Source organism: Ursus maritimus, unplaced genomic scaffold, assembly GCF_017311325.1.
Source record: "Ursus maritimus isolate PB19 unplaced genomic scaffold, ASM1731132v1 scaffold_12, whole genome shotgun sequence".
In the NCBI taxonomy this organism is placed as follows: Eukaryota; Metazoa; Chordata; class Mammalia; order Carnivora; family Ursidae; genus Ursus; species Ursus maritimus.
Window position 1 is genome coordinate 61,775,923 of NW_024423564.1, and position 26,033 is coordinate 61,801,955.

General features: G+C 39.8%; 1 protein-coding gene across 1 annotated transcript in view; it reads right to left on the reverse strand.

Annotated features, from left to right (window-relative positions):
* Positions 1-25,340, reverse strand: part of ZYG11A (zyg-11 family member A, cell cycle regulator) — a 71,000-nt gene extending 45,660 nt beyond the window's left edge. Inside the window, exons 1-2 of the mRNA XM_008699189.1 lie at positions 25,251-25,340; positions 10,464-10,629 (exon numbers count right to left, since the gene is read on the reverse strand). Coding sequence (XP_008697411.1) covers positions 10,464-10,629; positions 25,251-25,340 — 256 coding nt within the window. The remainder of the gene's footprint in view (positions 1-10,463; positions 10,630-25,250) is intronic.
* Between the last annotated feature and the right edge of the window lie 693 nt (positions 25,341-26,033).

Consider the following 26,033-nt stretch of genomic DNA (forward strand, 5'->3'; position numbering starts at 1 on the left):
TGTATCAAGAGAATTAAAAGACAAGCCAGACTGGGAGAAAATCATTATAAAAGACATATCTGGTAAATTACTTATGCAAAATATACAAAGAACTCATAACAATAAGAAAACAAATGAAAACAAACTTCCCAATTTAAAAACGGGCCAGAGGGGCACCTGGGTGGCTCAGTCGTTAAGCATCTGCCTTCGGCCCAGGGCGTGATCCCAGGGTCCTGGGATCGAGCCCCTCATCGGGCTCCCTGCTCCGCCAGGAGCTTGCTTCTTCCTCTCCCACTCCCCCTGCTTGTGTTCCCTCCCTTGCTGGCTGTGTTCTTCTCTGTCAAATAAATAAATAAATAAAATCTTTAAAAACAAACGAACAAAAAACAGGCCAGAGACCTAAACAAACACCTCACCAAAGACAATATACAGATGGCAAATAAGCATACAGAAAGATGCTCCACATCATATGTCATGAGGGAAATGCAAATTAAGACAACAAGCAGACACTACTGTACACCTGTACCCCTATCAGAATGGCCCAAATTCAAAACACTGGTAACACCCAAAGCTGGGCAGGATGTGAAGCAACAGGAACTCTCACATTGCTGGTGGGAATGTAGAATGGTACAAAAGCCATTCTGGAAGACAGTCTGTCAGTTTTTTACAAAACTAAACATATTCTTACCACATGACCTAGCAATCATATTCCTAAAGGTCTTACCACATGACCTAGCAATCATATTCCTAAAGGAAGTGAAAACATGCCCACACAAAAACCTGCACAGGGACATTTATGGCAGCTTTGTTCGTAATTGCCAAAACTTGGAAGCAAGACATCCTTCAGTAGGTAAATGAATAAACTGTGGCACATCCAGACAATGGACTATTATTCAGCACTAAAAAGACATGAGCTAGGGGTGCCTGGGTGGCTTAGTCAGTTAAGTGGCCAACTCTTAATTTCAGCTCAGGGTCATGAGACCCAGCCCTGAGTCAGGCTCCATGCTAAGCAGGGAGTCTGCTTGAGATCCTCTCCCTCTCCCCCTGCTGGTGTGCATGCTCTCTCTAAAATAAATAAATAAATCTTAAAAAAAGAAAAAGAAAAAAAGACATGAGATATTAAACTATAAAAGACATGGCAAAACACATATTACTGAGTGAAAGAAGCCAATCTGAAAAGGCTACATACTGTATGATTCCAAACATGCAAAACTATGGGGACAGTATAAAGATAAGTGACTGCCAAGAATGGGAGGAAGATATAAATATGCAGAGGACAGAAAACTTTTTGGGTAGTGAAAATACTCTGATATAGTGATGAATATGTCATTATACTTTCGTCCGAACACATAGAATACACAACACCAAGAGTGAACCCTAAGGTAAAACATGGACTCTGGGTGATTATGATGTGTCAAATGTAGGGTCACCCTTGGTTAAAAAAAAAAAAAAAAAAAAAAAGTACCATTCTGATGAGTGATACTGACAACAGGATAGGCTATGCATATGTGGGGATAGAATTAACGAGAAATCTCTGTACCTCCTTCTCAATTTGGTTGTAAACCTAAACTACTCTAAAAAATACATTCTTAAAAAATACACAAAGATAGAGAAACATATACATACAGCATACATATTGCAAAATAATACAAGAGATACATGGAAAGCCTGTAGATTAAAAGAGGCCTAAAAACCCCATAACCATCACAATATACGGACCTCACCTGGATACTAATTAAAACAAAGGTTTTTAAAAGTTGTAAGAGGGGGGCGCCTGGGTGGCTGAGTTGGTTAGCAGCCAACTCTTAATTTCAGCTCAAGTCATAATCTCTGGGTCCTGGTTCGAGCCCTATGGGCTCCGCACTCAGCGGGGAGCCTGCTTCAGGACTCTCTCTCTCTCTCTCTCCCTCTCTAAAATAAATTAAGGGGCACCTGGGTAGCTCAAGTCATGTGGGTTCCAGCCCAACCTCGGGCACCCCGCTCAGCGGAGAATCTGGTTCAGGAGAAGCAGCCCCCATTCCCCCACACCAGCTTTTGCACATGCGTGCTCTCTGTCTCAAATAAATAAAATCTTTAAAAAACAAAAAAATAAAAAATAAAAATTTTTTAAAAAGTTGTAAGACAGTCAAAATGAACACTCACTATATTTGATATTAAAAATATTAGAATTTTAAGTGTGAAATGAAAATTAGTGTTATATATACACATACACCCAAGTCCCCACCCACCAACTACATTTACAGTTGAAATGACAGAATATCTAGGATTTACTTCAAAATATGTGGGGGCAGGACAAGGGTGGGTAGAGGTATAGATGATACAAGATCGGCCAAGAGCTGATAATTGTCTAAGTTGAATATACTGAGGTTTAGTTTCTCTAGTATTGTACATTTCAAAATATTTACATAATAGTTTTTAAAAAATCTTGATTTTTAAAATCAAGAAAATTTTGATTTTTAAAAAATCAAATCTACAGAGAGATTAGAAGATATAAAATTTATCTTTTTTTCTTACTAAACTATATGCCTTCACTCTGAAGAATATATGGTGCTCCGAGGGTAAAAGACACAGGATAGAATGCATTTTCTTTTGCTTAAATTTTTGCAAATTTATTTAACTGGTGATATATAGCATCTTTATATTAAAACTAAATATGAGGGGTGCCCGGCTGGCTCAGTCAGAACATGTGACTCCTGATCTCAGGGTAACAAGTTTAAGCCCCACGCTGCACATGGAGCCTACTTTAAAAACTAGAATAAAATAAATAAATAAAATTGAATACTTCAAATCTGGGGGGAGGAGGGGACAGAATACAAAGCAGCACTTTCAGGGACTCCTTAAGAGGAACAGATCTCAGGGTTTATTTTCATAGCTTTAGCTCCTAGCACAGTGTCTGCTGAGTAGTAGGGACTTGATAAATTAAGAAGTAAAAATACCTATAAGCACATGGTTATTTGTAAGAAATTTGCCACAAGTCTCTTGAAAAGGTTATCAAATAGTGACCTAGTAAAATTTCAGCCAAACAAGTCAACACATTAAGTGAACATATTAAAGCAATGATAACATGGTAGTTAAAAAACAAAACAAAAAAAACCCACTCTGGATCCAGAGTGCCTTGGTTCAAATCCTGACTGCCACTTCTGAGCTATACCACCTTGAACCAAAAGTTACTTAATCTCTCTGATCCTCAGTTTCTTCATCCATAAAAAGAGATAACAGAGGGGAAAAAAAATGAGAGAGATTAACAGTATATACAAAAAGTTCTTACTATAGTGTCTGCCAAAGTGTTAGCCATTATAACTTTAATGGCTTTATTATTATACAAACTTAATAACATAGGGCTGATATACCGCTTATCTCTACTGGGAAAAACTGATGGGGGGAGGGTTGTTCGTAATTAAACCACAGAATGCAAGTTCCCAATCTTCAGCCTCGTGGGAATTATCTTATGGATTCTTGTAGGAACTGTAGGAACTGTACCCTCGTGAAGTTATCTTATGGATTCTTGAACACCAAAGGTATTCTTTGTCTCCCATAAATAAACTGAGTAACTCAATAAACACTGACTTTACAAACTGGGTATCTCCAACCTCAACTTGGAAAAATAAATCTTTTTATTTCCTTCTCTTTATCACCTCACCTGCCCTCAGCCTGCAAATAACCTAGAATCTTTCAGAATGACACTCCTCCCTACCAACATCAAACACGGCTCTTATCCCACCCTCACCACTTTCCTTTTAGTTATCCGGCACTTCTTCCTTCTGAGGCAAACCCTACACACCCAGGCTCATAATTCTCGTCCTTCAGTCACCACCAGGACCTTGTGTCATCAATTTTCAGCTCTTCAATTTTTAATGTTTCCCTCTTCATTGGCTTCTTCCTTCTTGCATACAAGAGGTCCATGCTATCCCTTCCCCACCTGCACACTCATAAAAAATTATCCACCACCTTTTTTCTTTCTTCCCTGTTAAATTTCTTAAGAGTACAGGTGTATCCTATTTAGCATGAATAACAAAAAGGATTCAAAACTATCAATGTAGGCCAAAGATCCAACAAGAGAACAGAAGATTAGAACAACATTATAAACAACTAGATCTCAGGAGTGCCTGGGTGGCTCAGTTGGTGACGTGCCTGACTTCAGCTCAGATCATAATCTTGGGTCCTAGGATGGAGTCCTGCATCTGGCTCCACGCTCAGTGGGGAGTCTGCTTCAGCTTCTTCCTCTCTCTCTCTCTCCCTGGCTTATGCTGTCCCTCTCTTCCTCTCAAATAAATAAAATCTTTTTAAAAACAAACAAACAAACAAACAAACAAACAACTAGATCTCACAGAAATCTTCAGGGGTGCCTGGGTGGCTCAGCTGGTTAAGTATCTGACTTCAGCTCAGGTCGTGATCCCAGAGCGCTGGGATCAAACCCCGCATGGAGCCCCGCATGGAGCCCCACATAGCTCCTTGCTCAATGGGGAGCCCCACATAGCTCCTTGCTCACTGGGGAGCCTGCTTCTCCCTCTGCCTGCTGCTCCCCCTGCTGTGCGCGTGCGCGCTATCTCTCTCTCTCACTAGCTTTCTCCCTCTGTCAAATAAATAAAATCTTAAAAAAAAAAAAAAGAACTCTTCAGAATACCTGGCCCTGTAACAGCAAAATACACATTCTTCTTAAGACCACACGGCATATAGACCATATATTAAGCCACAAAATAAATCCCAATAAACTTAAATGAACTGAAATAAAACATAGTTATGTTCTCCAATCACAATGAAATGAAATTAAAAATTAATAACAAAGAAATCTGGGGAAATCGCAAGTATGTGAAAATTAAACAATGCACTCCTAAAAACCCAATGGGTCAAGGAAGAAATCAAAAGGAAGAAAGAAATCAAAAATAATTTGAGATGAATGCAGAATGAAGACAACACACAAAAACTTATGAGACACAGCTAAAGCAGTGCTTGAGGAAAATATAATCACATTATATTAAAAAAAAGAAGATCTCAAATCAATAACCTCAACTTCTTCCTTAGTACACAGGAGAAAAGAAAAGGCAAACTAAACAAAATAGCAGGAGGAAGAAAATAATAAAGATTAGAGTGGAAATTAATGAAATGGAGAATGGAAAAGACAATAAAGAAAAAAAGAACAATGAAATCAAAAGCTGGTTCTCTGAAAAGATCAGCAAAATTGATAAACCTTTATCTTGACCAAGAAAAAGAGAGAGGACTCAAATTACTAGAATGATAAATGAGAAGGGACAGAACAACTTACATTATAGAAATAAAATATCATAAGGGAATACTAAGAACAACTGTATGCCTATTAATTAAATAATTTAAATTAAATGGACAAGTTCAAAGAATATCACAGATTACCAAAACTACTCAAGAAGAAACAGATCATGCGGGCACCTGGCTGGCTCAGTAAGTAGAGCGTGCGACTCCTGACCTCAGGCTTCTAAATTCAAGTCCCACGCTGGATGTAGCAATTACTTAAAAATAAAATCTTGGGGTACACCTGGGTGGCTCAGTTGGTTAACCATCTGATTATTGCCTTCTGCTCAGGTCATGATCTCGGGGGTCATGAGATCAAGCCCCAAGGTCAGCTCCTCACTCAGCTGGGAGTCTGCTTCTCTCCCTCTCCCTCTGCCCCTCCCCCACCAAAATAATAAATAAATCTGGAAACCAAACTAAACTACAATAAAATCTTAAAAAAAACAAAACAAAACAAAACAGGGGCGCCTGGATGGCTCAGTCACTTAAGTATCTGCCTTCAGCTCAGGTCATGATCCCAGGGTCCTGGGATCAAGTTCCGCATTGGGCTTCTTCCTCAGTAGGGAGCCTGCTTCTCTCTCTGCCTGCCGCTCCCCCTGCTTATGCTAGCGTGCTTCCTCTCTCTCTGACAAATAAATAAAAATAAAATAATTTTTTTTAAAGCAGGGTTCTCTCCCTCTGCCCCTCCCCCTGCGCACAGGTGCTCGCTCTCCCTCCCTCTCTCTCAAATAAATAAATCTTTTTAAAGAAATTTTTTTGAAGATTTTTATTTATTTATTTGGCGGGAACCGATCAGCTACTTCCTGAAGGAAACTCCAATGCCCCATGGAGAGGAGGGGCAGTGGGAGGAGAGAGAAACCCAAGCAGACCACACTGAGCACTGAGCCCAACATGGGACTTGATCTCACAACCCTGAGATCATGACCTGAGCTGAAATCAAGAGTCAGGACACCTAGGCATCCAATAAATAAAATCTTAAAACAAAACAAAAAAACTCCCCACACAGGTAGTACCTGGCTGGCTCATTTGGTACAGCATGCAACTCTTGATCTCGAGGTTATGAGTTCAGTCCCCACACTGGGCCTAGAAATTACTTTAAAAACAAAAACAAAAACCTACCCACACAAACAGGCACAAGGGCTTCACTGGTGAATTCTACCAAACATTTAAAGAATACATAACAATTCTTCACAAACTCTTCCAAAAAAACAGAAGAGGGAACACCTCCCAACTCAGTATTATCCTGATGCCAAACCCAGATAAAGACATCACAAAAGCAGAATATAACAGAACAATATCCTTTAAAGTAAAGGACAAATCTAAAAAAAAAAAAAAGAAAAGGAAGAAAGAAAAGAATAGAAAAAACACAAACACACACACAAAAAAACCCTCATCAAAATAGCAGTAAACCATCTAGCAACATACAAAAGAATTACACACCATGCCCAGGTGGGATTTATTCCAGGAAAGCAAGACTGTATTAATATCCAAAAAGGAATTAACATAATACATTATATTAATAGAATAAAAGACAAAACCCACATAAGCATTCTGACATATGAAGAAAAAGCCAACACTTTTCCTGATGAAAATGTCCAACAACTAAAAGAGAAGGAAACTTCCCCAGCCTGTTAAGGGCAGCTACTAAAACCCCAAAACTATCATACTTAATAGTGAAAGACTAGATTCCTTCCCCCAAGATCAGAAAAAGATAAGCATGTCCATTTCAATACTTCAGTGTTCAATACTATGACATTATGCTGAAGGCTCTAGCTAGAAGGCTCTAGCACCCCACAGCTGGATTCTTTGTAGAAACTGACCAACTGAGAGGGGCACCGAGATGGTTAAGCAGAGGTCTTCGGCTCAGGTCATGATCCCAGGGTCCTGGGATCAAGCCCTGTGTCGGGCTCCCTGTTTGGTGGGGAGCCTGCTTCTCTCTCTCTTTGCCACTTACCCTGCTCATGCTCTCTCATGTGCACTCTCTCTCAAATAAGTAAGTAAATTCTAAAAAAAAAAAAAAAAAAAAAAAAAAAAAATGAAAGAAAGAAAAGAAATCGACCAACTGGTTCTAAAATTCATATGGAAACAGAAAGGATCCAGAATAGCTAAGACAATCCAAAAAAGAACAAAGTTGCAAGACTCACACTTTCCAATTTCAAAATTTACTACAAAGCAACAATAATCAAGACAGAGTCATACAGACATAAGGACAGACATATTGTTCTATGGAACGGAACTGAGAGTAAGAAATAAACCCGTGCCTCTATGGTCATCCAATATATTTTTTTAAAGATTTTATTTTTACGTAATCTCCACACACAATGTGGGTCTTGAACTCGCAACCCCAAGATCAAGAGTCTCATGTTCTTATGACTGAGCCAGCCAGGCATCCCACTGGCATCTTTTAAAAAACCTGGATGACCAGGGGTACCTGGCTGACTCAGTCCATACAGCATGCAACTCTTGATCTCAGGGCTGTGAGTTCAAGCCCCATGTTGAGTGTGGAGCCTACTTAAAAAAAAAATTTTAAATAAAAAAAGGAAAAATAAATAAAAATTAAAAAATTAAAAGGGTGCCAAGACCATTCAATAGTCAAAGAATAGACTTTTTCAACAAATAGTGATGGGACAACCTTCGAGAACATGTTAAAAATGAAGCTAGACTTTTACACCTCACGCCATATAAAAAAATAAACTCAAAATGGACCAAAAACCTTAGAGTGTAAGGGTGAAGAAACCAACACTCTTAGAAGAAAATACAGGTGTAAATACTTAGGACCTTGGATTTGGCAATGGATTTTTAGATAGGATACCAAAAGCATAAGTCATAAAAAAAAAAAAAAAACAGAATAACTGGGCTTCATCAGAGTCGAAGGATGCTATCAGCAAAGTGAAAAGAGAATTCACAGAATGGAAGAAAATAACTGCAAGCCAGTAACTGATCAGGGACTCGTACCTAGAATATTTAAAGAAAACAGACATGGAGACATAATGTATAGCATAGGGAATATAGTCAGAAATAGTGTAAAAGCTTTGTATGGTGACAGATGGTAGCTAGATTTACCATGCTGATCATTTTGTAACATATGCAATGAATCACTGTGTTATACACCTAATGATGTCAATTATACTTCAATTAAAAAAAAAAAACAAACAATTCTTGGGGTGCCTGAGTGGCTCAGTTGGTTAAGCAACTGACTCCTGATTTTGGCTCAGGTCATGATCACGGAGTCATGGGATGGATCCCCACAATGGGCTCCACACACAGCATGTAATCTGCTTGAGATTCTCTCTCTTCCTCTGCCCCTCCCCCCACTCACACTCTAAATAAATTTTAAAAATCTTAAAAAAAAAAAAAGCCCCTCTTACAACTCAATAATAGAGGACAACCTAATTAAGAAATGGGAAGGATACGAACAGACATTTTCTCTAAAGAAGATATACGAATGGCCAAAAGCACATAAAAATATGCTCAACATGATTACTCATTAGGGAAATGCAAATGAAAACCACAATAAATACTTCACACCCACCATGATGGCTATAATCAAAAAGTCAAACAGCAACTTTTGGTGAGGTTGTGGAGAAATTAGAACTCTTGCATGCTGCTGAAGGAACAAAAAATGGTGCAGCCACTTTGGGAAACAATTTGGAAACTACTCAAAAAGTTAAACACAGAGTTGCTGTTTGACCCAGCAATTCTACTCCCAGGTATACACCCAAGAGAAATGAAAACACATGTCCATACAGAAATTTGTACACCAATGTTTATAAGCAGCATTATTCATAATAGCCAAAAAGTAGAAACAACTAAATGTCCATCAGTTGATAAATGAATAAAATGTGGTACAGTCACAAAATGGAATATTACACAGCCATAAGAATGAAGTAGTGACTGATGCTACAACATGGATGAACCTTGACAATAGTATGCTGAGTAAAAAAAGCCAGACATAATATGGTCACATATTGCATGATTTGATTTGTATTAAATGTTTAGAAAAGACAAACTCATAGAGACAGAAAGTAGATGAGTAGTTGTTTAGGGTTGGGGGGACAAGTTAGGAGTTTCTTTTTAAGATGATGAAAATGTTCTAAAATTGATTGTGATGATGGCTGCCCAAATCTGTGATTTAAAAAAAAAAACAACCCACTGAACTGTACACTTTAAATGCGTGAATTATATGGTATGTGAAATACATCTCAATAATTTGTTACAAAAAAAACCTTCTTATTAAGAAAAAACTGTAGGGGCGCCTGGGTGGCTCAGTCAGTTAAGCGTCATGTCTCGGAGTCCTGTGATGGAGTCCCATGTCGGGCTCCCCATCCAGCAGGAAGTCTGCTTGTCCCTCTGCCCCTCCCCTGGCTCATGCTTGCTCACTTGCTCTCTCTCTCAAATAAATAAAATCTTAAGAAAAAAGAAAAAACTGTAACATGGTAAATTAAACATAGCCCTTGAAAGCCCAACTACAATGGGAAGTAAAGGAAAAAAATTTTAAGTTTTTTTTTTTTTTTTTAGATTTATTTATTTGACAGAGCAAGTGAGCACAAGACAGAGAGGCAGAGGGAGACGGAAAGAATTTCAAGCAGACTCCTCACCAAGTGCAGAGCCAGACAAGGGGCTTAATCCCACCACCCTGAGATCATGACCTGAGCCGAAATCAAGAATCAGTCACTTAACTGACTGGACCACCCAGGTGCCCCGGAAAACTTTTTTTGAAGTTTCATATTCAAAATGAAAAGAGTAGGAGGGGTACCTGGTTGGCTCAGTCAGAAGAGCATGTGACTCTTGATCTCAGGGTCATCAGTTCGAGCCCCATGTTAGGTGTAGAGATTACTTAAGTAAAACTTAAAAAAAAAAAAAAGAGAAAGAGTAGGAGACAAGACTACAGCAACAGCATTTCAGAAGCTAAAGAGCAGATGGAGGAGTGGGAACTTGATTTAGTTCCCATCTTCGCTCTGCTAAGCCAATAGCAAGGTAAGCCTAGAAGCAAGATGAATTTCCATCAAGGGATCCCAAAAATACTCGGAGATTCAAATCTCCACACAAATAAAATGGGAATAATTTGCATATTTCCCACCCACTTGTTGTGAGGAGTAAAACAGGAATTGTACATGAAAGTGCTTTTCAAATAGTAAAGTGCTGTAAGTGTACAACATAAAGAAGCCTTATTGAAAAAAAAAATAAGTAAAATAAAAATAAAGGAGCTTTATCTTTACCTTGCCATGTCATTACCCCAAGGAATCGATCAGCTACTTCCTGAGGGAAACTCCAATGCTCCGGAAGACACAAGGTTCCGTCAGATCTTTCAGAACACAATTTCTCTAGGTTAGCGATCAGGACGTTCAGGCAGATGTTGACCAAAGAGTAGGGAGATGCCTCCTCCTAGAAAACAAACTTTGTTAGAACACATCTACAAAAATTCACCATAAAAGTGGTCACGCAACATACATCAAACTACTTGATGAGGATATCTGAAGATACATTTTCTTTACCCTAAGAGTGTTTTATATGATTTATATGTAATGAAACCACCTTATTCCAACTGTTAAACTGAATGGAAAATTTTATCTATTACACTTTCTGTTCTATCTTGAAAAAAAGTAAGTTCTCTCAATCCTTCACTCATCACCTGTTCTGTTCCAGCCGCTGAAAATACAGGATGAGCAAAACACAGTTCTAATCCTTTTGGAGCTAAGAGTTTATTGGGGAATAAAACCAAGAAATCTGACAATTTCAATAAAACACAAGGGACAACTCAAGCAGAGATCACATGGTCATTCAGTCAACAAATAGTTATTCAGTGATTATTATGGCCCAGAGGATAAGAAGGCCTGCCTATTATTACTCTCAAGTGTTCACAATGTAAAAGGCTGCTATACCCAGGGTGCTGTAGAAGGATAAGAACCGAAAGAGAGGAGAGACTATAAAGGCATATGGTCCCTTTCTCCTCTAAGAGACACTGGTATTTGTTCATTCAACAAACATTTGAAAGGCATGGCACTGTGTTAGACATGACTGTATTATACATAGGCCAAACTGAGGTTGTACCTTTGTCAAAGGCTTCAACGTGGAATAATTCTTTGACCTCCATGGTCTAAAGTTAAATTACTCCTTTGCAAATACCCTCAACTCCTTGTTCCCTCTCCAGACAAAACTCCATTCCTGGAAGAACTTCATTATCCAGTTTTTTATAGCAACACGCAGCAGCTAATCGTCTACAGAGGGGGGAAAGACTCACATAACATAGTATGTGAGTCCTCAGTAGCTGAGACAGTAGCTCTGTCCACAAGCTCTCTTCCAGAGAGGGTACTCTCCCAACATCAAGCGAGAATTATTCCTTGCCTTCCACTTGTTCCTTAAACACATTTTATGCTGTTAACAGACTCTGACTCACTGCACTGAGAAAAAGGAAGCCATCTCACCATTACACTAAGCTGGAAAACACACGTATCTTTTCTTTATTCTCCTCTTACATGGAGAACATGTACCTCCTTGAAAAGACCAACACTTACACATGTGCTGACTGGATTTCATCCCTCCTTGCCTTGGTCCCTCCTGTCATTTCTTCATTCATACATACATCTTTCAAACTCTCCTCAAATGGATTATTCTTAACATATAATTTATGCTCTACTATATACCTTAAAAACAAAAAACCTTCTGTTGATTCCCATATTCTCTTCAGTTACTCCTCTTCATAACTACATTTCTCCAGTAAGTTGACATGCTATAGAGTAGTCCCCCCTTATCCGCAGAGGATATGTACTAAGACCCCAATGAATGTCCTGAAACTGCCAACAGTACCAAACCCTATACACACTATTTTTCCCTATACATACATACAATAAAGTTTAATTTATAAATTAGGCACTGTAAGAGATTAACATACTGTATTAAGCCTTATGAATGTGGTCTCTCTCAAAATATCTTACTGTACTATAACCCACCTTTCTTGTGATGATATGAAATGATAAAATGCCTATGTGATGAGACGTCGTTAGGTAAATGACACTAATGACCTTCTGACAATACATCAGGAGAAAGATCACCTGCTTCTGGACCACAGCTGATAGATACATGAAACCACAGAAAGTGAAACCTCAGATAAAGGGGGACTACTGTAATCACTTTCTTCCTATTTGTTTTTTAAATTGAGGTGTAATTTACATCTAGCAAAAAAATTACTTTTTGTTGCATCCTTAGCTCTATAAGTTTTAACAAATGCAGTCATGTACCACCACCATAATAAAGATAGAGAACAGTTCTATCACCCCAAAATTCCCTACTGTCCCTTTGTAGATATTCCCTCCCACCATCCCCATACAACCAGTTATCTGTGTTCTGTCCCCAGAGTTTGGCCTTTTCCAAAATGTCATATAAATAGAACCATATAGCATGTAGGCCTTTTGAATCTGATTTCTTTCACTTCCCATAATGCATTTGAGATTCAGCCATGTTGTTGTGTTTTTGAAATTAGTTCCTCTTTATTGCTGAGAAGTATTACACTGCATGAATTTTCCACAATTTTATTCACCGGCTTAAGAGCATTTGGATTGGGGCGTGTGGGTGGCTCAGTTGGTTTAAGCGTCTGTCTTTGGCTCAGGTCTTGATCCTGGAGTACCAGGATCCCTGGTACTGGGCTCCCTGCTCAGTAGGGAGTCTGCTTCTCCCCGTGCCCCTCACCCAGCTCATGCTCTCTCTCTCAAATAAATAAATAAAATCTTAAAAAAAAAAAGAGCATTTGGATTATTTAAAGCTTTAGATAAATATTCATGGAAAGGTTTCCAGGAACGTAGTTTTCATTTGTCTTGGGTAGTTATCTAGGAATGGGATTCCCGGGTCCCAGCGATTCCACACTTTCTACTCATGTATGTATTTAACTTTACATAAGCAACTGATAACCTGTTCTTCCAAAGTGGATCTATCATTTTGCATTCCCAAAAGAATCTAATTTCAGTTGTTCCAAATCCCCATGCCGGAATTCATGTTCAAAAAGAAACAGGGAAGCAAAAAAAATTTCCTGAAACAGTCTCAGCAGACTTCTACTTAGGTCTCAAAAGCCTGAATTGGTTCACGTGCCCATGGGAAAATGGAGATTATACTTCATGTGGATAATTTCTATAGATCTATCTTCCCAGTCACTATCTATTTAGTGGTCTTTCGTTCTTCACAGTCTAACTGTATATGGCTCTTTTTTCATGTTTTATTTCATCTTTTATTTCTTTACTTTTAAATATAGTATTTAGGAATTCCATTTTCTGAAGTCTCCTGGAATATAACCCTTTTAGTCACTGATTCTTACTCATGGAGACTCATGCTTTATAAATAAAATTGTGAGTGGATCTTTAGTGGGATTTTATTTGTAGGACTCCTATGAGGCCTGGGTAGAATACATGTCACATCAGAGAGATTCTGCTAAACGCCATTTACCCCAGGGGCATTACCAAGAATCACTTTGATAATTTCTCAGGGACAGGTTTCCTGAACCAGCAAGAAATGTCATTTAAAACCCTGAATTTGTGTGAAGACAGGACTGTGAGAGCAAATTTTTAGGAGATATGTTTCCACTCAAAATCCAAGCCAAAACTGACAGGATTCCCCATTTTCATTTTCCATAAGCAGATTTTTTTTTTTAGATCACACTTCACTAAAGTAAAGCCAGCCTCTGTTAGCCCATATTAGTTATATTATATATATAGTTATAGTTTACAGTCTGCACTCAAATTCCCTACCTGGTTTTGACAAAAGCCTAGCCTCTAATCCCTGGTTATCAACATTGGTAAATGTCAAAGCTTCAGGGTCTGCTTACAGTTCTGTTTTCCAGTTTCTCTGAATAAGGCAGGAATGCTGGAGATTTCTCTTACTTTGAGAGTGTTTGTAACATTTTATCCTGAATATTTAGTTTTAAGACTTTCTGACATTATTTGCCATATTAATGAACATGACAGCCCCATTTAAAAAATACCATAAAGACTAAATCCAAATACAAGATACTAAACATTCAAATATAAAAACATAATAAAATGTAAAATATATTTTTGGGGTGCCTGGGTGGCACAGCAGTTAAGCATCTGCCTTCGGCTCAGGGGGTGATCCTGGCGTTATGGGATCGAGCCCCACATCAGGCTCCTCTGCTATGAGCCTGCTTCTTCCTCTCCCACTTCCCCTGCTTGTGTTCCCTCTCTCGCTGGCTGTCTCTATCTGTCGAATAAATAAATAAAATCTTTTTAAAAAATGTAAAATATATTTTTATACTTTTATATTTAGCCCATAGCTTAAACTGTATATACCAATATGTTTGGAGTCCCTTATTGTGTCCCTCCCTGATGCTATTTTCCATCCCTTCACCCAGAGGCTATCATTATTTTGAATACTGTTTAGTTCTCCATGTTTGTGAACTTTATGTAAACAGAATTATACTATAGTAGTCTGCTACTCGTTTTGTTTTATAAATCAGTATATGTTTTAGAGAAACATCCTATGCCATTCATTCTTCAAATCACTCTATCGGGTTCCCATCCCCCACCAAGACCAATAATGACTAATGCCTCCACCTCTGTATTATTTGACTACTGATTACATGACTCTAAATATTAATCTATAGGGGCACCTGGTTGGCTCAGTTAGTGGAACATGCAACTCCTGACCTCAGGGTTGTGAGTTTGAGCCCCATGTTGTAGTAGACTTTACTTAAAAATAGACAGATAGGGGGCGCCTGGGTGGCTCAGTCGTTAAGCGTCTGCCTTCAGCTCAGGGCAAGATCCTGGCGTTCTGGGATCGAACCCCACATCAGGCTCCTCCGCTAGAAGCCTGCTTCTTCCTCTCCCACTCCCCCTGCTTGTGTTCCCTCTCTTGCTGGCTGTCTCTATCTCTGTCAAATAAATAAATAAATAAATAAAATCTTTTTAAAAAATAGATAAATATTAGGGGCGTCTGGGTGGCACAGCAGTTGGGCATCTGCCTTCGGCTCAGGGCGTGATCCCGGCGTTATGGGATCAAGCCCCACATCAGGCTCCTCTGCTATGAGCCTGCTTCTTCCTCTCCCACTCCCCCTGCTTGTGTTCCCTCTCTCGCTGGCTGTCTCTCTCTATCAAATAAATAAATAAAATCTTTAAAAATAAATAAATAAATAATAAAAATAAAAAATAGATAAATATTAATCTATAAACCCAATGAATTCCAGATTATCTCCAGCTCATATCTCTCATTAAGCTAGTCTTAGGTACCCAGTTGCCTTCCTGACATGTCTACTTAACTGTCACAAATTCTTCAAATTCACCATGTAGAAAACTGAATTTCCCCAGTCTTTTATTGCTCAATAAAGTGGCATCACATCTATTTAGCTGCTTAATCTTTACTGATACTTTCTTTTTTTTCCCTTGCTTAGGCTTTAATTTTTGATCAACAACAGCAGATATTTACTTAACAGTATCCCCTGTAATTTTATATTAAGAACCTCTTAGGCACCTGCCTTTGGCTCAGATCATGCTCTCAGGGTCCTAGGATTGAGCCCCATGTCAGGCTCTCTGCTCAGCAGGGAGTCTGCTTCTCCCTCTCACTCTCCCTCTGTGCTCACTCTCAAATAAATAAATAAAAACTTAAAAAAAATTAAAAAGAACCTCTTAAACTATTGCCATGGCTAATAATTTAGAAAATACATTAAAATGCTGGATCAAATAATAACCAAGTTGTCGGGCCATCATGCTGCAGCTCTACCTTTGGCATTTCACTTATGTAGGGCATTATAGTTTTGATCTCCCCAATGTGTTGAGAGCACACAGGAAACAAGACCATTTCTTTTAAAAAGCATCATTTGCCAAACCCTTTCTTACAATCAATTCTAACTCTTCCAAGTTAAGAGAATCAAGTAATATAAACTCACATTGCAACCTGGATCAATCTAGTTTTAATCACATCTCCCCTTTCTCTAGAAATTAGTGTGCTAAAAATAGCATGTTTTCAAATAAACTAACATAATGGCTAACTGTATCCCTTCTACTGTTTTGGATGGATATAAACTAACAAGAAAAATTTGCACTCAAAAACACTATTTTTAATTCCCTGAAATACAGATAGTAGAGAATTTTGTTTTTTAAAGATTTTATTTATTTATGTGACAGAGAGACAGCCAGCGAGAGAGGGAACACAGCAGGGGAGTGGGAGAGGAAGAAGCAGGCTCCCAGCGGAGGAGCCCGATGTGGGACTTGATCCTGGAACGCCTGGATCACACCCTGAGCCGAAGGCAGACACCTAACGACTGCGCTACCCAGGCGCCCCAGATAGTAGAGAATTTTTAACAGTGTTTCTACAAGATACACCAATGTAAGATCAATAATTGTCTTTGTGGTTAACTCTATTTATCAGCTGTCATAAAGCATGTACTGGAACTAGTTGCTGTGCTCAACTACCATTTCTTGAAAACCAGAGTATGAGAACAAATTCTGACCCACCAACAGGCCATCAACGACCTTTCACTCAGATATTAAATTTCCCCAACCCTGAAATTAGAATAAAAAGCAACCATGTCTTTATGTGGCTTTTCCCCAGAGCAACAGTACAACTCGGGACACATAGCAGAGGCTCAATGAACATACATTAAAAGAATAAACAATAAAAATAATGTCAAGGTTCAAGAGTTTACAATACATACCAAAAAGTAAGAAGTATTCGCACTTTACTTTTGGCAACAGATCAGGTTGCAAAAAAAGTTACATATCTGGATCTTTATAAAATACTTCATTTCGGGACGCCTGGGTGGCTCAGACTGTTAAGCGGCTGCCTTCCACTCGGGTCATGATCCTGGAGTCCTAGGATCGAGCCCCATGTCAAGCCCTGCATTGGGCTCCCTGCTCAGGGGAAGTCTGCTTTTCCCTCGGCCCTTCACCCCCTGCTCGTGCCCACTCTCTCTCTCTCTCAAATAAATAAATAAAATAAATTATTTCATTACCAATCTGCCTTGTTATATGAATTGCTATCTGGATGACCTTGCATTACTGCATCCTAAAAAGAAAAGTTTGGTGGCTTCTGTTAGAATGTGAATAATTTCCTAATTTATCTATTTTGTAACTTTGAGGATACTGGATTTGTTGCTGTTGTTTCCTCCTTTCTGAAGGTACCTCAAGTTCATTTTTTAAGTATGAAGAGGATAAATATAAATAAAAAGTGAAGTACCTGTACTTTCAAATGATTATTTTTAACCACTCCTTTATACAGACATTTTGGGGAATGGAACAGTACTGAAAGAGGATTTCTCAGGATCAATAACATAACTTGATAAAGAGTAGAACATCTAAACAGAACTGGGGAGAACAGGCAGCATCAACCTATCAAAATCCATTGTTCTCTATTTCTTTTGTTTTACATGACAGTGGTTTATATGGAAGGTACCCAGTAAATTCAAATTAATTTAAAACAAAATCCTATCCATATATACATTTTTTAAAGTTGGCTCTACACCCAAAGTGGGGCTTGAACTCATGACCCCAAGATCAAGACTGCTCTGACTAAGCCCAGGCACCCCTCCTATCCACATATTCTAGTGTATGTGCTGCCAAAGCGAGCACTTCTATCCATATATTCTAAATACACAATTTTACAAAGTACTCTTGTGAATTTGGAACATACTCCTTGTAGTATGTGACTACTAGAAGATCACATCCAAAGCCCATGCTATACCAATGGTGAATGTGAAATTCTATTTAAGCGTAAAATAGATTCCATTATTTCTCACTTTAAAGACCTATACTTTCCATTAGTAAGAATAAATCAATTCCCTGTCCAGGATAACTACCAAGTCAAACTCCACTGTCACAAACTTTTTGATTTAGAGTCAGCAGCTGTGTGACACATGAAGTTTTATATTGATATGGATGGATTATCACTAACCTCCACAATTCCCAAAACAGAATTTTAATCTAAGGTTACAGAGGCAATGCACATACACTCTTTGTGCTAAGAGGTCTAGGTCCTTCTACTGACAGAAATTACTGATACTTTCTTGTTCTTAATCAACACCCCACACAAACACATATCCAATACATTAGCAAAATCCTACCACTTTTACCTGTGTCAGGTAGCTTCAATTTGCCACCTACCTCCCACCCAGATTCATCCCCTTAATTTTCTCCACCCTGCTCTGTACTCCTGGAGGTAAAGTGGATCCCACGAATGGATGCCCTTGCCCTGCTATCAGTTTGGTTCTGACAACATGAAATTTTCAAAGATAGGAGGGAGGTGAATGACGTTAGAACATGTATTCATATCCTAGTGTGACTATACAGATTGCCACAAAAAATGGTATGGCTAAAAACAACAGAAATTTATTCTCTCACAGCTCTGGAGGACAGAAGTCCCAAAATCAAGTCCCTGTGAGCAGGGCCATTCTCCTCTGAACACACCAGGGAAAAACTGTTCCTTTATCAGCTTATGGTAGCTCCCGGCTTTCCCTGGCTGAGGGAAACTCTGATCTAGGCCTCCATCTTCCCATGACCTTGCTCCCTGTGTCTCTAGGTCTCAAATCTCCCTCCCTTTTCTCATAAAGATCCCACCAGTCACTGGATTTAGGTGGACCCTAAATCCAGATAATTTCAACAAGATTCTCAACTTAGGAATGCCTGAGTGGCACAGTCAATTGAATGTCCAACTCATGGTTTCAGCTCAGGTTGTGATCTCAGGGTCATGGGATCGAGCTGTGTGGGGCTCCATCCTTGGTGCGGAGTCTGCTTGAGAGTCTCTCTCCCTCTCCCTCTCCCCTCCCGCTTGTGCTCTATCCCTCTTTAGGATAAATAAATCTTAAAAAAAAAAAAAAAAATTCTCAACTGCATTTGCAAAGACCCTATCTCCAAATAAGGTCAAATTTACAGGTTCCAGGAGTTAGGACTTGAACACGTTTTGGGGGGCACTACAGATGATTTCCCCAGCTTTCTCTCTTTAAGGTTGCCTTGAGCTGGCTGTGTTCCCCCAATCACTGCTTTAAAGTTAACCCTCTCTCCTTGCTATAGACTGAATGTCTGTGTTCCTCGAAAATTCTTTATGTTGAAATCTTACTCCCAATGTGATGATATTTGGAGGTAGGAGACTTTGGGAAGTGATTAGGTCATGAGTTCTCATGACTGGAATTAGTGCCCTTATAAAGAGGCTCCAGAAGGCTCCCTTCCCCTTTCTGCCATGTAAGAACACAGCAAAAAGTGTCTATGAAGGAAGAAGTGGGTTCCCAGCAGATACAGACTTGATCTTGGACTTCCTAGCCTCCAAAACTATGAGAAAGAAATTTCTGTTGTTTATAAGTCACCTAGTCTATGGTATTTTTGTTATGGCAGCCTGAAGACTAAGACGCTCCTTCTGGGAAGTCATCTGGGCCTAAGGATGGCAATAGTTACTTAGTGGACATGGAGTAATACATTACCGTGCTTTTCCATAATTCACCCTTATTATCTTTGGAAACAGTCCTTTAATTAAATTCTCATTGAATTATCCCTATTCTGAGTGTATCATCTATTTCCTACCGTGCATATGACTGTTAAACCTCCCAAATAAATTTCTAGTTCGTCCCCTTCTTTCTAGCTACACTACCAATTTCTATTTCAAGTTACTACCATATCTTACCTAGAATGCTAAGAAATTACAAATTAATTTCTCTACTTTTGCTCCTAATCCTTTTCTAATCTATCTCTGCCTGCAGTCTAGACTCATCATTTCTAAAATATAAACTGTAGCAAGTAACTCTCCTAATAAACATGTTTTATTTCTTAAGATTTTATTTATTTAGGGCGCCTGGGTGGCTCATCGTTAAGCATCTGCCTTCCGCTCAGGTCATGATCCCAGGGTCCTGGGATGGAGCCCCACATCGGGATCCCTTCTCAGTGGGGAGCCTGCTTCTCCCTCTCCCTCTCCCTGTGTTCTCTCTCTCTCTCTCTCGCTGTGTCTCTGTCAAATAAATTAAACTCTTTAAAAAAATTTTTTTTCATTTATTTATTAGAGAAAGAGCATGAGCGAGCAGGGGGAGGAGCAGACGTAAAGGGACAAGCAGACTGCGCTGAGCACAGAGCCTGATGCAGGGCTCAGTCTCACAACCCTAAGATCATGACCTGGGCTGAAATCAAGAGTCAGACTGCTTAGCAGATTGAGCCACCCAGCGCCCTCCCCACCCCCCTTTTAAGAACAGTTTTTAAAAAAGAATGATTTTTAAAAATATTTTTAAAAGCAATTTATTTTTATTTTTATTTTTTAAGATTTTATTTATTTATTTGACAGAGAGAGACAGCCAGCGAGAGAGGGAACACAAGCAGGGGAGTGGGAGAGGAAGAAGCAGGCTCATAGCGGAGGAGCCCGATGTGGGACTCGATCCCAAAACGCTGGGAGCACGCCCTGAGCCGAAGGCAGACGCTTAACGACTGCGCCACCTAGGCACCCCGTAAAAGCAATTTTTTTTTAAAGTTTAGTGATAACAGAACACTGTTTTACATTTTGCAAATTTCACTAGTGTGTAGCTTAAGAAAATGGAATCTAAGGGATACCTGGGTGGCTCAGTCGGTTAAGCCTCAGCCTTTGGCCCAGGGTCCTGAGATGGAGTCCAGGATCAGGCTCCTTGCTCTGCAGGGAGCCTGCCTCTCCCTCTGCCTACCACACCCGCTGCTCGCAAATAAATGAAATCTTAAAAAAAAAAAAAAGTCAGGGAAGGAAGAAACAAAACAACAAACAACAGGATAAATAGAACACAAATAGCAACATAGTAATCTTAAACCCAACAATTTTGAATAATTACATTTACTCTAATTTAAAAGGCACACACTGTCAGACTGGATAAAAAACACCTTTGTTTATAACAGATGTGCTTTAAACATAAACAACACAGGATTGTTAAACACTAATCATAAGAAAAATGGAGTTAACTAGATTAGTGTCAAAAGAAGAAGCCTTCAGGGCAAGCATATTATGAGAAATCATAAAAATAAAAGGATTACTTCATCAAGAAGACATAATCCCTAAATGTATATGCACTTACTAACAGCTTTAAAATTTATGAAGCAAAAACTGAAAGAATAAAAAGAGAAATCCACAATTATAGGTGGAAAAGAACACTCATCTTCAGCAATTGATAAAAAATAAGTAGCTGGAGGGGTGCCTGGGTGGCACAGTCGTTAAGCATCTGCCTTTGGCTCAGGGCGTGATCCCGGCATTATGGGATCGAGCCCCACATCAGGCTTCTCTGCTGGAAGCCTGCTTCTTCCTCTCCCACTCCCCCTGCTGTGTTCCCTCTCTCGCTGGCTGTCTCTCTCTGTCAAAATAAATAAATAAAATCTTTATAAAAAAAAAATAAGTAGCTGGAAAATAAGCAGGAATATAGAAATTAATATTATCAACCAACTTGACCTGACATTCACAGAATATTATATCCTTATATATTCCTTAAGTGCACATGAACGTGCACCAAGATAGATCATATCTGAGCCATAAAACAAATCTCAATAAATATAAATGGATTAAAATCACAGAGTATGTTCTCTGACAACAATTATGTTAGAGGTCAATTAAAAAAATGTGAAATATCTCCAACTATTTGGTAATGAAGCAATATATTTCTAAATATCCCATGGCTCAAATAAGATCTCGTAATGGAAATCAGAAAATATTTTGAACAATATATCAGAATTTCCGGTATTAACCAAAGCTGTGTTAAAGGAAATGTATAGCTCTAAATGTTTCTATTATAAACAAGAAAGATATAAAATTAATGACCTAAGTTGCCACCTTAAAAAGATTTAAAAAAGAGAGTAAGTTAAAACCATAATAAACATAAGAAATTATAAAGATAGGAGCAAAAATAAGAGAAAACAGATGTACAATGGATATAAATCAAAGCCAAAAGTCAGTTCTTCAAAAAGACTAATAATATTACCAAATCCCTAAGTACAAAGACTAAGAGAAAGAAAAAAAAAAAAAAAAACAACAACACCAATACCAGAAACAAAAAACTGAACGTCATGACTGATCCTACAAGCATTAAAAGGATAATAAAGGAACTGTATGAACAATTTTGCCAATAAATTTGATAACTCAGATGAAATACGGAAATTACTAGAATAACGAACTACAAAAACTGACCATCTATTAGACATTACATTCCTAAATGTGTGTGCACTTACTTCTTGACAAACTGACCCTTTTATAAACATGAAATGAAAGTATATGACTAACTCTCCCAAAGAAATTCAAGTCTCAATGGCTTCACTGGTGAGTTAGTTCTATTAAACATCGAAGGAAGGAATAATCTTGGGGTTTTAAGTTCAAGCCCCACATTGGGGGTAGAGTTTACTTAAAAGAAACAAATAGGGGGTGCCTGGGTGGTGATGTCAGTTAAGCATCTCACTGTTGGTTTTGGCTGTCATGATCTCAGGGTTCTGACACTGAGCCCCACAATGGGCTCCATGCTCAGCTCAGAGTCCGCTTAAGGCCCTCTCTCCCTTTGCCCCTCCACCTTGCTCTCTCTGACTCTCTCTCTCAAAATCTTTAAAAAAAAAAATTAAAAATTAAAAATAAGAAATAATACTCCGCAAACTTAAAAAAATTGAATAGGAAAAAGAATTTGAATAGGTGACATTTCCCAATTCACTTTTTGAGGCCAGCATTATCTCGATACTAAAACTAGATAAAATATTTCTGGAGAGCAATTTTCCTCATAAACACAGACATAAAGGGCGCCTGGGTAGCGCAGTCGTTAAAGCGTCTGCCTTCGGCTCAGGGCGTGATCCTGGCGTACCGGGATCGAGTCCCACATCAGGCTCCTCCGCTAGGAGCCTGCTTCTTCCTCTCCCACTCCCCCTGCTTGTGTTCCCTCTCTCACTGGCTGTCTCTCTGTCACATAAATAAATAAAATCTTTAAAAAAAAAAAAAAAAAAACACAGACATAAAAATACTTAACAAAATATCAGCAAATAGAATCCTGTGATATATAAAAATATATGACCAGGTGGGGATTATTCCTAGAATGTAAAGTTAAATTCACAACAAAATCCACCACATTAACAGACTAAACAACAAAAATATATAGTCTTAAATGCTGAAGCATTTGACAAAATTCAACACACAGTCATAACTTAAAAAATACTCCTGGCAAACTAGGAATAGAAGAAAACTTCCTTAATTTGACAAAAGGCATCTGTGAAAAACCTATAGTCAGTATTATACTTAAAGGTGAAAGATCTAGAACACAAAGATGTCTACTCTCACCACTTCAACATTCTACAAAGGTCCTAGAAAGTGCAATTTAGAAAAAGGAAATAAAGGGGTGCCTGGGTGGCTCAGTCAGTTGCGCTTCTGCCTTCAGCTCAGATTATGATCTCTGGGTCCTGGGATGGAGCCCTTCATCAGGCTCTCCGCTTGATGGGGAGTCTGCTTCTCTCACTTTCCCTCTGTGTTCTCCCCACCCCCTCAAATAAATAAATAAAATCTTAAAAAAAAAAAAGCTGAACTAAAAGGGAATAATAAAGTAAAGCTGTCTTTATTTGCAGATGACATGATTGTGAAGAAAATCTTAAGAAATCTTAAAAAAAAAGGCTAAAGAAAAGTGAATCTAGCAAGGTTGTAGAACACAAGATCAATAGCGGGGGGGAAATTGTATTGTTTTTAAAAATATTTACAGTATCAAAAAGGGATCAATTTAACAAAATATGTGAAAGACCTTTATATCAGAAACTACAACACATAGAGGCAACATATACAAATGGATAAGTAGATATCATATGCGAAAATGTATTTGTGCACTGTAATTTTTAAAATAAATAAAATCTTATAAATAAAACGAATGTACACCGTACACTATGTTACCATAGAGAAAATGGGCTGATCACTTTTCTAAGGAAATTTGTTTTAATTCCAGTCAGCGGCAACAAAAACTGTGCTTGAGATACTGTGCTAGTACATGCTTAAAAACCCAGCTTTTCCATTAGCTACAAATTTACAAATTATATAGCAACACTTAAAAGTGAGTCCAGAGAGTACAGGAGCACAGGTCAGATCTTCTTGCAGGGCACAAAAGCCTTCCAACGAGGCATTGTAAGTACAACCTCAATGAATATTTCCTTCCCTCCGTATTTTAGGTTCTCTAGAACCTTCTCTAGATTTTGAGTTCTAAGAGGGTGGCCCTTGGGGCGTTGTAGAATGTGGAGTCTGACTTCAGAACACCTGATGTCAGGTTCAGGTTCTCGAGCAAACCAACTAACTTTCAGAGCTCTCAACTTCTGCACACACACCAGTGAAACGGAGACTACCAATGCTTACAAAAGACGGGAGATAACCAAATGACTCTAAAAACGCGACACTTACACAGTAAGCAGCAAAAACACTCTTTTGGTTTGCATTTTGGTAAGTTCAGTTTAATAGGAATTCCGTGGGGGAGGGGGAGAACACGTGAACTGAAGGAATGTCAGTCTTGGGGTTCCAGTTTCCCCCGCCGGGCTCAGGAGGGCTTCCAGTTAGAGTTGCCGGGCCCAAGGCCTCGCGTCGTAGGGACTGCTGGGTCACAGCCTCTGTGGGGTACCACGTCCACAACGCACATGGCAGTACGGTCGAGGTTTGGGGCATTTGGCTCCTTTTTGACAGTAATAAGCGCCACCGTCTACTGCCGGCCAAGCCTAGTGCCCTGACCAGAGCTTACGTCCGAACTTATCCCACGCTGCAAAATACGGGCCGCAAAGTCGGCGACTGGAGGAGAGGACTACCCCTCCCCAAGGTCAGCCGGAGGGGGCGGCACTCTCCCGCGCCGCGCCTTCAGACTGCCGCGCGAGGTCAGCGCGCTCTGCCCTGAGGCTGGGACGCCCCGGGCAGAAAACTCCCTTCCAGCATGCACTTCCCCAGCGACAACCGGAGCCCAGCCGCGGCTCAGCCCTTCAGACTTTACCCCCGCGTCGGCCAAACGAACCAGTAAGTGCCTCCGCACAGTCCCCGACGACTCCTCGACGAGCGCAGCGTCCCGCCGAGGTCCGCGTCCCCGCGCCCGTGCTCACCTGCACCACACAGCAACCCAGCGCATCCTTCTGTGCGTCAGGAGGGACGATGGTCCGGGGCGACAGGCCCGGGTGCAAGAAGTGAACCATGGCGACCCCCGTCGGTGGGGCGTCAGGTCTCCCGGGCGTCGAGCCGGGACCCGGATCCCGCGAGAGGAGGAGTCGACTCCAGCCGACAGACAGCTTGACCGTCGCCGGCTCCCAAGCAGCTCACGCAGCCCTCACGCCGCTCCGTCCGGGCCCCAGGAGTTTTGAAACGCCCGGCGTGGCGACGCGCACGCGCCCGCCGCAGCCTCGCCCCCTCCCGCGGAGGCCGGACCGCCGCAGACCCCGCCCCTAGGATGGGCTCTCCCCCTGCCTATTCTCCCCTCCCCCCTCCAGCCGACCACTACCCCACCCTATCAGAGGCCAACCGTCCTCGTTCCGGCGGCTCATACCTGCTGTGCCACTCGCTCAACTCCTACTCACCCCTCTGAGTCCATCTTCCCTCAAACCCACACCTCAGAGATTGACACCGCATTCCTCTCGCCCCTGTAGAGCCTGCCCACAGACCACTTCGATGAAGTTGGGAAATAGAATATTTATATATTTTGTTTTAGTAATCTCTGTACGCATCGTGGGGCTCGAACTCACGACCCAAGATCAAGCGTCGCTTGCTGTACCCACTGAGCCAGCCAGACACCTGTAGAATATATATATATATACATATATATAATTAATATATAATACATATTTTTAATACTTAAAAATATATGTATTTTAAAGACCTTTCTCCTAAAACTC